At 38.5% G+C, this 15,639-nt stretch overlaps 1 protein-coding gene across 1 annotated transcript in view; it reads right to left on the bottom strand.

Moving 5' to 3' along the window:
* Nucleotides 1–12,922, bottom strand: part of LOC140229627 (ATP-binding cassette subfamily G member 4-like) — a 104,962-nt gene extending 92,040 nt beyond the window's left edge. Inside the window, exon 1 of the mRNA XM_072309875.1 lies at nucleotides 12,370–12,922. Coding sequence (XP_072165976.1) covers nucleotides 12,370–12,922 — 553 coding nt within the window. The remainder of the gene's footprint in view (nucleotides 1–12,369) is intronic.
* Nucleotides 12,923–15,639: the final 2,717 nt, after the last annotated feature.

Raw genomic sequence — 15,639 nt, forward strand, 5'->3', positions numbered from 1 at the left:
CTTCTGACCTACTTTTGTTGATCTTTGACCTCTTTCAAATTACATAATTATATATTCTATATAAAAATGGTAAAGCATAAATCTAAAACTATACAAAGAAAAAGACAGGCAGTTTTGGGTGTTTAAGGGAGTAACAAGACAGGTAGTTTCAGGCAGTTCAGTTACTAATGGGTAAAAGAATGTGTGTTAAGTCATTCATCCGTCTTCTTCTTCTGAGTCCACAGGAGCAAGAAGAAAGTTGACTGCAAAATTAAACTCCTAGACCATGATTTGTCTGTTCCAGGATGATTATCTCCTTCACAATTACTCCAGACCCTTTCTCTCACCCTAACCTTATTTTTTAATTTTAATCCTGAACCTACGCCCAACATAGCCCAAATTCTAACCCTAATCCTAATTCTAATCCTAATTTTTACTCTAACCACATCATTAACCGATATTTATTTTTTCTTTTCTCTGTATGTGTGGGGGAGGGGGTAATGTCCTATTCCTTATAATTATACATAATTGTACATGATATGTCTATTGTCATTTGAGAAACTGATGACGAGAAATATGATTCAGATATATACAAAAATTGACTCCGCCATTGTGTTTAGAGACACGTTCATAAACAAGTTTTTGGCAAGTGTGAAGGCACACAATCATTTCTTGAAGGAAGTGTGCAAACAAGGCAGAGAAGCCCTTCAGCTGCAGAAAAAGCAAGAAAAAAAATCTAGTCCTCGTGTCCATGGCAACATGACATCCGCTGCTCAAGAGAAACTCGCTAGTCTGCAGTGAGAATTTCACCACCATGTACCAACAGAATTTCTTGCAGATCAAAGGGAGTCACCTTCAATAACTATAGCTCAATGAAGATCTACTATTTAAAACTCCTATCAAAACATCTTCACACTTTGTATGGCAGGCATACAAAACAAAGATTACAGTCTACCTACTATTCCATATGGATCAAACAGAGTTCATGAAGACTATTAATCAGACCATGATTAAACTATTCAAATACATTGGATTATCACCTTACTATTGACTATTTTTTCTTTATAGTACCTCACTTTGAAATATTTTGTTTTCATTTTTGCTGACTCAAGTTTTATGCTGCTAAAAACTGGAAAACAACAGGCTTGTTTGTTCCATTTCACATTTGTTCAAAAGAAAAAATTATGGCGATATAAGGGCCCTTGCCGATTGCTAAAATGTTCTTTATTATTCTAACTGGATTTTGTTTGAATGTCAGTTATTATGCCCTCTCCTTCACAGATGCAGCTGTATCATCTGGAGATCATGTCCTTTGCATCCTACGTATACTTTACGGCAGTGTCAAATACATGAACTCAGTTGTACATAACAATAATCATTCTATCAATAAAAGATGACACAGGATACAATACATGCTTGACAAGAGTCCATCAATACCATTCACCTCAAGATGATTTATATCAAAATCTCCAGTCACCCTCACTCCTGTGATAGGAATTAGGAATTTACTGCACAAAATAATATAGGACTCCACAGTCATGCTATTGCTAATACAGCCGTATCTTTTCATAGTTGGTCTTGATACTCTAACAAACTGCATATTCTGTGCCTGCATATTACAAGAAAACATGAGTATCATTGGGAAGTGATGCAAAAGGCTTCAAAGTGATACCAAATATAGTAATGGCACTGCAGGTACAGAGGGAGAGCCTCGGTGAGTTTCCAAGATTTGGCTTTAAGAGTTTATATGTTTAAGCCATGACCTTTGACCCCTGTCACTCAAAGAGAGACTTGTGCTCTATCATTTCTTCAACATGTTTGTATGAACATGACACCAGGGTGCTTGATCTAATAACTGATGACAGGCTCCACTGGTGGAGCACAGGAAATGTGGGGAGAAACATTCAGTGCATTCATAAAGAAACCTCACCATACAGATTGGAGAAAAAAAATGGCACAAGACATAGATTTCTGTTAATGCTTTTGAAGGTTGTTTTCTTTGGGCAATCAAAAGGCTTCCTCCAAAGCTTAACTGCTCTCGAAATGTTAAAAAAAGTGATGCCTAAATTTCAGAGATTGCCAAACTTGGCTGACTGAGTTCTACCGTGACATTCATTCATTTGTTTGTTTGTTTGTTTGTTTGTCTGTTCATTTTTCATATGAGATGATGGCTGGATATATGCACAAAAACTCCAGAATATAACAGTTCTGAGAATTATGCTGTCACTGTCACTATCGAGAGTCTATAGAGTAAACCAAAGTGTGATGTCAGCCATTCACTGCCACAGAAACTGATTCTAAACAACTTCACCTGGCCTGAATATCTGTAAACACTATTGTTGCTAACCATGCTCGCACCTGTTTCCAACCCAAGCTATAACAAAAGATGGCGACATCATCACTTTCGCACTCTTGTAAACAACAATCACCAAGCTAATAAACATTTTACAGTATCAAATAATGAATGTTTATGAGTGCAATGGACAGATGAATGGATCAAACATTTCATCTTTCACCGAATGAAATATTCCGTCCATTGCACGAATGAAAAACATTTATTATTTGTTTTATATAACACCTAAAATAGATCCTTGTCATTTGATATTTTAGTAATTTAGAAATGAGAGAATCTGAGATCGCAAGAGTGCTTATTGAGCGCTTTGCGCTAGTGCGCTGTCGCATACACACACTGCAAACGAAAGCGTTTTTAATACACGCGTAGTGTGTTGAGCTCTCAGTGAACGTGCAGTGGAGCAAATCGTATGGATCCAACATTGCACGGACGATGACGTCATAGTGAAATGGGCCGAATGATCAATGTCAAACAACCAATCAAATGACAAGGATCTCTTCGGGCGTTTATGAGTGGAATGGACAGAATATTTCATGAGGTGAAAGATGGAAGATCCATTCAACGAGGCTGCACCTCGTTGAATGGATCAATAATTTCATCTTTCACCGAATGAAATATTCTGTCCATTGCACGAATGAAAAATGTTTATTTGTTTTATGTAATGCCTAAAATAGATCTTTGTCATTTGATGTTTTATGAGTTCAGAAACAAGAGAGTATGTGCGGGATCTGAGACTGAGAGTGCTCACTGAGCGCTTTACGCTAGCACGCTGTTGCATACACACTACAAATGTACGCAAGTGCTTTACATGCGTAGTGTGGCGGGCTCTTGGAGCGTGTGCAATGGAGCAAACCGTATGGACCAAAATTGCACGGTAAATGGAGCCACAATAGCATGGATGATTACGTCATAGTGAAATGGAAAGAATGATCAATGTCTAACAACCAATCAAATGACAAGGATCTACTTCAGCATTATATGAAATGGTTTATGCCTCTCCTCATGTCTATTGCTAAAACCATTTCATTTTTTACAAATCTTCTTCAGTTATCTTCTTCTATTATCACACAATATAAAAAACTCGAGTAGTACAATTATATAGGAGACTGTGCGTTTCAGATTTGTCAAAGCAGAAACATCATTCAAGCAGTGCTTTGAAGAGCTCTCAGAAAAAAGAACAATATTCATACAGACACAGTCACTTCTCTTTCCTTTGAACATACCACATGTACTATACATTACAGCAGCTAAAATTGGAATGCCACTTAGAAATAGCAACCATCAAATTGTTTTCATTTTCATCACACTCTATTTTAGGGAATACAGACAAGTTTTATTCCCCCTCTTGTCTGTTTAAATATCCTAAAAGTGGAACAGGGATTTTATGACTACAGATCATGTATATGACCAGAATTCATGACCACAAAAATAGAATGTCACATAAATCATGCAATGCTGTTTCCACCACCCAGTGATGGTAACATACCTTTCATACATGTAAAATGAATGTATACACTACACATCACACATACATACATACACACACATACACACATACATACACACACTAGCAATTTCATTCCTTTTTTTCTTTAAATAAACTTCCCATTTCACGAATATTTTGCAAAGCAGTGGGTCATGCCTAATTTACAACAGCTATCCCATCACTCCCCATAGAAAGAAAAATAAAGGCATATTTTTTATAAAGCAAGAAATATCAATAAAAGGGATCAAATGATGACATTTATTATCTGTTGGCCTCAATAAAAGATGTGCACAAGTCATGCAGGCACGTACATACAGATCGACTTATGTGCCGATGTTTTACATCATTCTATGCAATTGACATTGAGGCGATTATGGTAGACGTCTTTTCCACGAACAGCTCGACCCTGATACCTAACAATGTAGGCCTACATTGTAATACAACTCTTGCAACATACAGGTACGCACTATCTATATTTCATACCACCAGCAACAATGACCACCCAAATTATTTGACCACTACATACCTTGTCTTATTATATTGACGGATCTGCAGACTATCTCGGGTAAATGTGATCACTTCATTTTCGATCCATTTTATCTAATTTCTCTCATAAGTTCTACTATCAACTTACTTGTATATCTCTCAAATCAAATGTATCAAATGTACTGTTATATCAATGAAAGCATACCACATGAACACAGGACTTTTGTTTGATTCAAAGTCTATCAGGATAATGAACTTCAATCATCTATTGAATACAGTTTACTAAAAAAGAGGAAAAAATTACTTTTAACAACACTTCATAAATATCCACACATTGCTAACTCCTCTGTCCTGGCATATTTGTGACTGCCTCTGAAAATAAATTATTATTAAACATGAATTCAAAATCCTTCTGTGGGTGGGGTGAAAACGCTACTTTTCACACCTGTTGTTTTTGCACCTCAGATCCAAATGTTTTGGCTTCTGGAAATTAACATCATACACTTGTATGCAGTAAACAAGTTTGCGTGTCAGAAATGTGGTAAGAATCAATCATTCTTGTACGCTATCAGTGGATTCAGTAAAAAGCTAAAGAAAACCAAAAAATATATCAAGAAATAAACAACAATCAATGACATATTTTTTCCTACCACACACACACACACACACACACACACACACATGCACAATCATGTTTGTGACAAAAGCATCAATCATGAATTCTTCAAAAACACAAACACCCACTGTACATTTGTGCCACATGCCTTGGACACATTTTACCCCACCACAACACACAAGCACTCTGACCACAGGCTTACAGCATTCCCTGTACACCTGTTCTGTGTTCATTTCATGGTCCAAACAGGTTGGGTGTTGTATAGAAACCCATCCAATGGGCCTACATCAGTACAGTAAACAAGTTGAAACACTTACAGCATAAACTCAAATCCAAGTTCATAATGCAAGTTGGCTAAATTATACTTCATAAAGCATTAACCCATTGAAGACTATTCCCAAGAATACTCGGGTAGGTTTCTATTGGAAATGTGTGTTGTAGCAAAATCAGCATGTTGTCAATGGGTTAACAGAATGGTAAGCCTATATAAAATTGTTTTGTGAAGATCAGACCAAACAAAAAAAGTTGTAAGATGTCAAGGTTTCATTATGCATTCACAAGAAAAAATAACAATAATACTAGTAACAACCACCTATATGCAATCTAGATGAGATTGTCCTGACAATCAAAACAGATTTTAGCCAAATACCTATACGTCCCCTTCAATTAAAAAGGATTTTTAAAAAAATGAAAGAAGTAATAACTCCCCGGAGGCTACCATGTGATTGTTCCATTGGTAAGTAAAGATGTAAATCGTTTTATATCATGGCAACTACTGTGTGCAGGGTGATATGAGAGAGAGAGAGAGAAGCAGGATTTTAACAGTATGAATAACTCCATGGGTATGGCAAGCCAAATGTCCCATGAATCAAAAAACTTTATCTATCAATCAATAAACTTGATTTATCTCTGATAAACTGAGTTTTTGAGCAATAAACTCAGTTCATCGCCTTCATGGGATATTTGACACAATAAACCATCTACTGGTAGTAAAATATCAGAGTGTTACTGTCTCTTTTGTTTGTTTACACCATAATTTCAGATTGCCAGTAAATACATGAATAATGTTCGTCCATGGGGAAAAAAAAAAACTATGACCATAAATTTCATTCTAACTGACTGATACATAGTTGGTTGATGTGTGTTTTCAAAGGATTCTATGTGTGCATGTGCTTGTGTGTGTCTGTGTGTGTGTGTGTGTGTGTGTAAAAGCACACAACTACCATTGAAGCCTGCTAATGCTAATGTTACTCTTATACTTCAAACAAATATAAATGAGTACACAAGACAATACTTTGTAAACACCTCCTTTCCCGATGCACTTTAGAGAGGTTACATATTTCCACAGATTGTAGCTATTATCATTGATGTGGTTTAGGCAATTCCAGTCATATACACTTGTATATAAAATCTTAAATATCTTTCTATCTATGTTAGGTAATGTTCTCAGATGACTTCAGGAATAATTTGAGAAATTCTTTGTCTTTGATCCAGCCATCTTGACATTGAGCTATCTCTGAAGATGAAGAATGAAAAAAAAAGTGGGGAGTCTTCCATTTATGGTAGCAATATTGACTGAAGTATATGTGACACTTCCCAATTAGTTCATAAATTGATAATGCAGTCTCCAGCAAATTAATATTATTGATTAGTTCGTCATGGCGTTTCCACAGCCTAATACTGCATTTCATTTATATACAGCAGTAACAAATGGAAAAGTAATAGACCTATATGCAGCTTGTCTTGAGCATCATTATGCAATTAAAAAAAATGACATATCCAATTTGAGGAAGAGTACAAAAAACAAGCAAAATGATATATGGAGCAAGGTCTCATAGACTCAAGGCTAGGTACTACTGCCATCATGTCAAACTTTCTGCTAGGAACAATGGAGTTTATACATCATGAGCTAATTTAATGTAGTTCATTCAAGTTGCTTTCAATACAATGAAACATGATATAATGTTCATAATATGAACTGACAAAATATATTGATCAATGCATTATAATGGAAAGGCCATTAGAAATACTTGTAAACATGTATATCAACCATTGAGATATATATGTAATTATATATATTATTATGTATTAGGATGTTACAAGATATGTAATAATTTGACGTTTGTATTACCTATGTATATTGATTGGAAATGAAAATAAAAACAAACATGAATGAATGAATATAACAAAAATGATCCAGGCGCAAATGAATAAGAAAGAAATGAATAAGAAAAAGTGATATCTTTCACCCACCGTTTCAAAAGCATCATTATAAAAATTGGATGCAAAGAGGTTTGGAAAAGATGAGACTACATATCATATGGAAGACCTGCCAGTGGGCTTCCACATTCAAGGCTAGACAGTCAATAGATGTGGCTGACTCCACACTCCTGTCATTTATTGCTATATTCCATTACGAATTTTGGATTATTCTGCATTGATTTCCAATCCTGTCTGGCAAGCCGCACCATAGCTGGGGCAAAACTCTCAGGCATTGCTGTGTTTGCTTTGATATTGTTGCTTTTTATCATTATTCTACCACCATCACCACTATCACCACAATCCCTATCAGCAGTGACTCTTCATTATCACTTGCTACTTGCCAATCAAGTGAAGTATCAGGGGCGGATCAAGAAATTCCTTAACCCGTTGAGGACGGTTTGATTTTCCTATAACACGCATTTCCCATAGATCCTTGCCCGAGTATACTCGGGACTCGTCCTCAACGGGTTAAAGAGGGGGCGCCTTTTCAAAATTAAAGGGGGGCGCACGCACCCCACCCCCATTTTTTCTTTTTTATAAATTTCTTTTGTTTTAGCAAAAAAATAAAGGGGGGGCGCCAGTGTATCTTATGTCGGTAAATCTCTGCAACAGCGACAACAAAATATGTATTCATAGTCCCTCTAAAAATTGCAGGAATGTATATGGGGGAAAACGTAAGCACTATGCAATGAAAAAAAAAAAAAGTGCACAACAAACAATGAAACAGCAGAAGTAAAAACATATTTATGATCCAGTGCAATGAATGGCATGAACACTGTCGCTGTCCCATGAATGATAGCATTTTGGAGCATTCCCTAGGTACTTTATTCCCCCACCTTCCCTGCCCTCTTCCCCACAATTTGATTTGAATTTGGTTGACCTCTTGCCTCCCTAACCCTACAAATGCCCCTGAGGCTGCAGACAGGCCCGAGACTAACCTCTCAGTTTGTCACGAGCCAGAAAATCACATCATTACCAATACTTTTTGAAGTATTTCATTTTTTTTGATATAATACTCTGGATCTACCTCTGGGGAGACACTATGCCAGCAGTACAGCATGTGATAGAATGGGAAATAATATAGTTTTGACAATCAGTTATGTTCACACACAGTTCGAACACTCCTCTTACCTCTGTGCATGACCACTGGCATTCAATGCACTGTGTACACGAAACACTTTTGCATCCATTTAACTTTCATGAATCTCAGCTCCTCACAAAATTCGTGAAAGTTTCATGCACATGAAAAAAAAATGATGGCATGATCGACGCTCCGTAAAGGAATGGTAATGGTACATGATAGCAGGGTATGATTTTCTGTGCCAAATGGGGATACCATAATGAGTTTGGGTGTTTATCCTGCTATAAGTTCTCAATTTTTTCAACAGTGCACTCTTGGAGAGACACAGCTGAATGGAAACTTTTGCAGAACTCCAAGCAAGCAGAAGGATTTGTAGAGATCAAGGGTTAAAAGTGAACACAATGGCATTGTTTTCTTTTCGAGAGATGAATGTAATCCTGATGGAAATGTTTCTGTTTTCATTCCAAACAAGATATCACAATTGTCCATTCCCATGGCAACCTCTGACCCCCCCCCCCCCCCCCTTGTGCCTCACTCTTCCTCTGGGAAACTTTTGGTCTCTATTCACAAACAAACAAGAGAGAAATACCATCATTCTAAATATTTGCCTATCTATATTTTTCTAATATCAATGGGATCATGAAAACATGAAATGAATCATGAATATAGGAATCATGGATTACATATGTTTTTCATTTGGCACAGGAAAAAACATGTTACGTACTGAGATATCACACAGCTAGTTAATCATAACAGAATACAATCCATCATTGAAAGGAAACTGATATGAGTTTAAGGGTGTTTAAAGGTGAAACTAAATATGACAAAACTGTCATTAAAGAACCACTGCGAGTGTTTCATTTTGTACAAAGCTAATAAAGACACCACATAACACTATAGTGGCTTGATTTAGAATATTACGTGCATCTCAAATCACATCAATGTATGTGGACCAACCTGGTGAAATGTTATTCAAATGGCAATAAAAACGACTTCACAAAAGCACCTTATAATCATGTTGCTGGATATCGATCATTGTTGCTCTAGGCATTTTAAAAAAAAAAAATTTCACTGTGTATCTATACATTCAGCAAACTAGGTAACTGCAACAAAGAACAAGGAAATGAAATGACAAGAAAGTGAATGAAGATTAAGTCCTGTCCATCCCCTCCCCCATTGCATTATTCAGATTCACCTAGCTATTCATGCGTGTAATGCTTCAATGGGAAGCTGAAAATCACACAAGATCGAGGCACCTTTTTTTTGGGGGGGGGGTGGGTTCCCAGTCAAAGACAATTGTTTGGTGGTTTAAAGTGGCTATTGTGGCAGATCATGAAATACATGGAGTTATCATATTTTGGGAATAAACAGGCTATAAAAGGTTATTTCAAAATAAGGTCATAAAACATCTTCAGTGTGTATTTTAATAGCAAGTTTTCATACATGACCCCACATGCTAATCATTCTGACACTAAATGATCTCAAGCCATCTCCTTCAAACTAGTCATGAAATTCTTCTTCCCATTCGTGTTGAGGATTTAGCATCAGGGTCACAAAATGCTTTTTGCAGTTTCTTCACAAGATTTGATGCAAGGGATTGTCATCGAATATCTAAGTACAGACGGGGACACCGAGTCATTGAATTTAACAGATCAGTGTTTCTTCATCAAATGCCTGCCAACGTATTACTCATGTCATCCCCCCTCAAAATGTCCCGTCCGCAACTGCGTATTTTATTTACGCATGCATACATAAAGAGTAGCTATGTCACTGGAGCCTCTGGGGGCATTAGGCGCGCCCTGGATCACGTTCAAGGAGGAAACACGCATAAATTTGGATGCATTTGTGTATGGTCTATCTCCTCGTACGGATTGTATATATATGCCAGTAAAATTTCTGTAGGAACACTCAGTGCTTCCAACCAGTTTGAATAATAGGTCTGGTCCACAAACAAAACTTAGAGATATTTTGAGGAATGCTTACAGATTTTCTCCTTATCACCTGATGCTAATTGCACAGTCTTTAAGCAGCTCCATTTTCATGCAGATTGACACTTCAGTATATTCCAAGGTATATTTGATTAAATTATGGATAAACTGAATGTTAAAGGAATGTGAAAGGAATGTTAAAGAGTATCCACAAATCTGGGTACCGGTATGTGATGCTTCTACAAATTTAGTACAAACAATTTATAATGTAAATGATGATATCATTGCAACTTTCATTATAACTAAAGTAACAACTGCTTAAACTTCTGTTCTGAGAATGAGAAATCTTGGTCTTCTGCGATGCGATGAATATATCATGATACCAGTACTATTACTGTAATAATTTCAGCAAAGGTAATAAAATAGAGGTACACACTATGGAGTTTGGGGATACTTGCTTGTACCGGTCAGGAGCTTTATCAACTTTTTAACTTTGACTCCAGACAAAAAAAAAAAAGACAAAAAAATTCAAAGACTGGCCTATGAATGCCAAGAATACTGAGTGGAACATATTGTGAAAAAAATCTTTATCTATAGGGCTTTTTACACTTGTGTTTCTTAACCCCGGACTTTCTCTGACCCAGGATTATCGTTAGTCCCGTACCAATTTTTTCAGCTTTTTACACTCGCCAATTAGTCCCGTACTATCTCTTGTCCCGGGCTAAGGAGAAAACTGACCTTTTTACGCTCGTATTTCTTAGCCCCGGACTTTCCAAACCACATGAATATTCATAATTACGCTGTGTACTGTACACGTACACGCACGCACCGGCAGCACTTGATTACCTCGTTTCTGATTGGTCAGTGAGGGTCGGACTTCGTCTCCGTCGCTTAGCCCAGGATTATTTTTTCGTTCTGTTTACACTCACTTGCTTGGCACCGCAATTGCGGTGCTAACCCCTGCTATTTTGCAGGGCCAGATAGTACCGTACTATCAGTGGGGATAGCCCACTTTGGCAAAAACGAGTGTAAACAGAAAGTGGGCTACATTGTAAGGATAGTCCCGTACCAACGGTGGGGCTAAGGCCCCCCCTTAGCCCCACCGTTGGTCCGGGGCTAAGCAAAAATTTACAAGTGTAAAAAGCCCTTATGATGTGTAAATTTCAAATAAAATGGATAGCTTGTAGTGAATCAAACAGAGCTCAACAAGCAAAGAGAAAACACTTTAAGAAAGGAAAAGTGATCCTGACTAAAGTTGTGTATTCATAACACTTCCTTCATTTGCAAGCTAGCACACCGCACATTTCACTGCCTTACCTGTTATGGACATTCATGTTTCTGAATTTTACCCTGTTCCGTACCGAGTTCTGAAATCCCAATAGACTTAATACACAGGCCATTAGGTTCCCGTAAGAAACGGGTTAACAGTTTGAGAATGTCAGGGAAATGCATTTGAGCTTCCAGAGGAAGCCACAAGCAGGTGCATCAGAAGAAATTTCTGCTACCTTTTTGTTCACTCAACTGGAGTGTCACGTTTCATTTTACTGGGAATCTCCTCTTGCTTGTTTTTTGTGCTGCTTTTTAATGCACTACATACACTGTGGCTGAAACCACTGTACATAGAATGAGAACTGAAGGCCCCTATAAATCCCCTCAGGAGCCTTCTTTATGTTTTTCTAATTACCCTCTCAAAATCAAGATGTGGATCCAATGCCATTGAGATTGTATGAAAACTACACTGTGATTGTTGGCAGTCCTGATGGAATAGATTCAGAGCTGCTGTTCTGGTGAATGTATTTCTGAGAAGGCAAAGTAATAACTCATGCAAAAGTGAAGGCATTAATACAATCCTTCCCTTGCAGAGTCTGTTTCATATCTAATGTGAGGCTGCCACATTCTTCTGGAAGGCACTGCTTTTATGGTATTGATTCTGCAGGGTAGGGTAAGGTTAACTGGATGAAGCACAGACAACGTGGCTTATGATATATAATTACACTTTAAATACTCTTTGCACCATGCTGCTCTCAAAATCTTACTGACACAATCACATGCTGAACAAATCATCATACCACAATAGATTACCACTCACAACCTGCACATTTTTTACTAATGGTTAAACACAGCCCACATCTGATGACAGAAAAGGTGGCAGCTAAGAGGTACCGGTATTAGGCTTACCAAGTGCGTAGGACCCTTTGACCATAGGCTGCTCCTGATGTCCCTGGCTGGTCTGGTCACTTCCAGACTGGCCAATGTGCTTCAGCTTCTCAGCGGCCAGGAGCTGGGTCAGCTCGTCCGACTTCTCTGCCTGGTCCACCTGGTCAGCGACCCGCTCCAGCTCGTTGCGGAGGCTGAGTCCCTCCTGTGCCAGCCGCTTCGTGTTGTCTGTTAGCTGCTTGATCTGAGTCGTCAGTGACTTTACTGACTGCACCAGCTCGTCGGAGGATTCTGAATGTGGCACCTGCGATGCCGCTGCCGCTGGTGACATGCTTCCTTTCGTCCGATCGATTGTCCGCCTGGCCTGGTCGACGACCACTACCGTCTGAAGGTTGCCAGAGTCGGAATTGGAGTCGGAATCTGAGTCACCGGCAGCAGCCACAGCATCACCAATCTCCTCCAGAATGTCCTCATTGAGTTGGCTGTAGCGGTCAGTTGATGGGTCCGCCTCCATGTCCACTACTACTACTGGACACAACTGCCTGCCATCGGACAGCCTGCCTCTCTCTTCCATCTTGCAAGCAATCTATGTATCTGCTCCTCCCTCTGCAACAAATGTCTTCACTAGATTCAAACGACCTCTCCTTCGCGTACCCTCAAACTTTTTAACACACTCCTGTATGATTCTCACAAATTCCTTTCCACAAAGAAGTTAGCATCGGTTACCGGGGTACTAAAATAACCAAAAGGGACATGGCACATCCAGAGCATCTGAGGAACAGCTAGCACTGACAATCAACACTCACCTTGATGATATAGAATCTCAATACAAATACTTCAGTCAGCAACAAAATGTACTTCTTATCTTCATCCAGAAATATCACAGATAAACAAGACACAAGCCTCTCTTTCGGTGGACTTTGCTGTTGCTCGCTCTGCTGAAGGTTCTCCTTGCTGTCCTAATTGCACCATCCAGTCACTGGAATTTTGCTGTCAATGGCGACAATTGCAGGGGGTGGTGTCAGCAGGCCTTTCTTGATGTCATCGCTGCCATGTCTGGCCAATTTTAAATCAACTGGGATGGTGGCCAATTCTGATTCACATCACGCTCCTAGAAGGGAATTTGCGCCTCTTGTTTCTCTCGGTGGAGCTGCTCACCGTATTGAATTCCAGTCGAAGCATGACAATCGAGCAGCGCATGTACGTTGCCGTCTGCCTACGGTAAATAAAAAGACAATAGAATAGGTCGTTTATGGTTTATTATTCAGAAAGCTTGAATTATGTCCCTATTTCCGCAAAATTTCAAACATATTGCAGCACAAATAACACATCTACATGTAACACAGCAATTTTCGTCGTCAGATGTTTTACCTCTTGTGTCGCCTTTTAACCCGTTGAGGACGTGTCCCGAGTATACTCGGGCAGGTGTCTATGGGAAATGCGTGTTGTATCAAAACTCAGTCCGTCCTTGACGGATTAAATGAAAACAAAAAGCACACAAAATAGAATGATCATCAGCTGGTTCAATCCTATGTTGACAATCAACTTTGTTTATGCAACATGAACCAAACATGCTATTCCCTGATTAACATGTGTTGAACAAAACTGAAGTAGTTCGACAAAGTGACAGATATGTTATCTTGAGTCAAAAATAACCTTGTTTGGCCACTGTACTATGTTGGAACTCACTTCTGCATAAAACAGTTGACAGAGTCCCCACCCCTGTCACAATTTTTTGTTGTTTAATTTCTGCTCTCTGTTTTTTCCCATGGCATTGAAGCACAGATTGATCAGTTGAAATCCAAAACACAGATTTATTCATTGAAAAACCAAAAGACCCAGGATCATTTATGCATGGCGGGATGTCTCTTATCATCTAGTTGTTCTTTTATACCCTTGACTGATAAAACACTTTGCAAAAGAGGGTCATACCAGTTCATCGGCAAGATCGAGGTACGAGCCTTTGAGAGGCAAATTTTATCTCTCTGATTTTGGATGATCTTATTGTCCTGTCTCTCCCTTTGTCTCTCTTTCTCTACCCCTCTCTCCCTTCCTCTTTCCTTCTCTACCTCTTCTCTCTCCCTCTCTCTCTATCTCTCATCCTCTTTCTCACTTACCTGCTCACATGCTCTCTGCTCCGTCAGCTGACTTGGATTTGAGGTCACTGCCCTGGCGTGCAGCAGACAACTATTGTATGACTCAATCTTCCTGTATGACTTGCTTTAACTACAAAGATCACATTTTCATGTTCCCAGCTAGATATCTTGGCCTGCTACCCATCCCCACACATTCATAGAGCTGGCATTATAGGAAGACACTTACCCTATGCCCCCTCCCCCCTCCCTCCCAGCTTCACAAGGAAGGTAAACACTTTACTCGGCTAAGTAATTCTTAGCAGTACCGGTACCCATAATTGTCTGCCCTGTAACATAGACCAGCAAAAGCACAATTTCAAGAACATAGCTTGAGAAGGAATATAATTACACAGAATTCAAAACACTAAAATGGATTTATACTTTCATGATATTGAGATATCTTCTCACAAGACATTACTTATGTCTAGATAGTATTGATATTAAAAATGATTCAGGTGTTATTGCTCCACCCCCCCCCCCCCCACCCCCCCCCAAAAAAAAAAAAAAAAAAAAATGGAAAAAAAAATCAATAGAATCAGCAGTGTGATCTCCCACTTCATATCTTGGGAGGCAGGAGTAGGTGGTCAAGTAACCTGTGGCAGACAATGTCTGCAGTTATTGATCTTTACTTACCAAAATAGGCAGCTGTTCATATCTTTATCACACTAAGTTGTAAAATGAGGAATGTTCACATGAATTTTTCAATTGTGAATTTCACAAATTTCATGAGAGCCAAAATACGCGAAGTTAAAATACACACGAAAGTTCTTGTCTACACTGTACACTATATGCATTGAATATCATAGGCAACTCCTGGACGTGGGGATTACACTATTCTTTTCCCAAATATAGTGTGATATATTTACACTACATTCCCAAATAAAGTGTAAGAATAGGGAAGACAATTTGAAAATAGATATAAATCGAACCTTAAAACCTTCCTCTCTAATGTAGATCTTTTACAATAATTATGTTTTATGCACCATTTTTTCACGGTTTATATCCCATTCATGTTATGGCTCTCACAGCAAGATGAGTATCTTTTTTAAGAGGACACTATTATTACTATCATTTAAAAATGTGATTGTTCATAGCATGTTATTCTCCTAAATATTTTGTTATCGTTGGCAACACATATGTGTACAGGTTCAGTGCT

Source organism: Diadema setosum, chromosome 6, assembly GCF_964275005.1.
Source record: "Diadema setosum chromosome 6, eeDiaSeto1, whole genome shotgun sequence".
In the NCBI taxonomy this organism is placed as follows: Eukaryota; Metazoa; Echinodermata; class Echinoidea; order Diadematoida; family Diadematidae; genus Diadema; species Diadema setosum.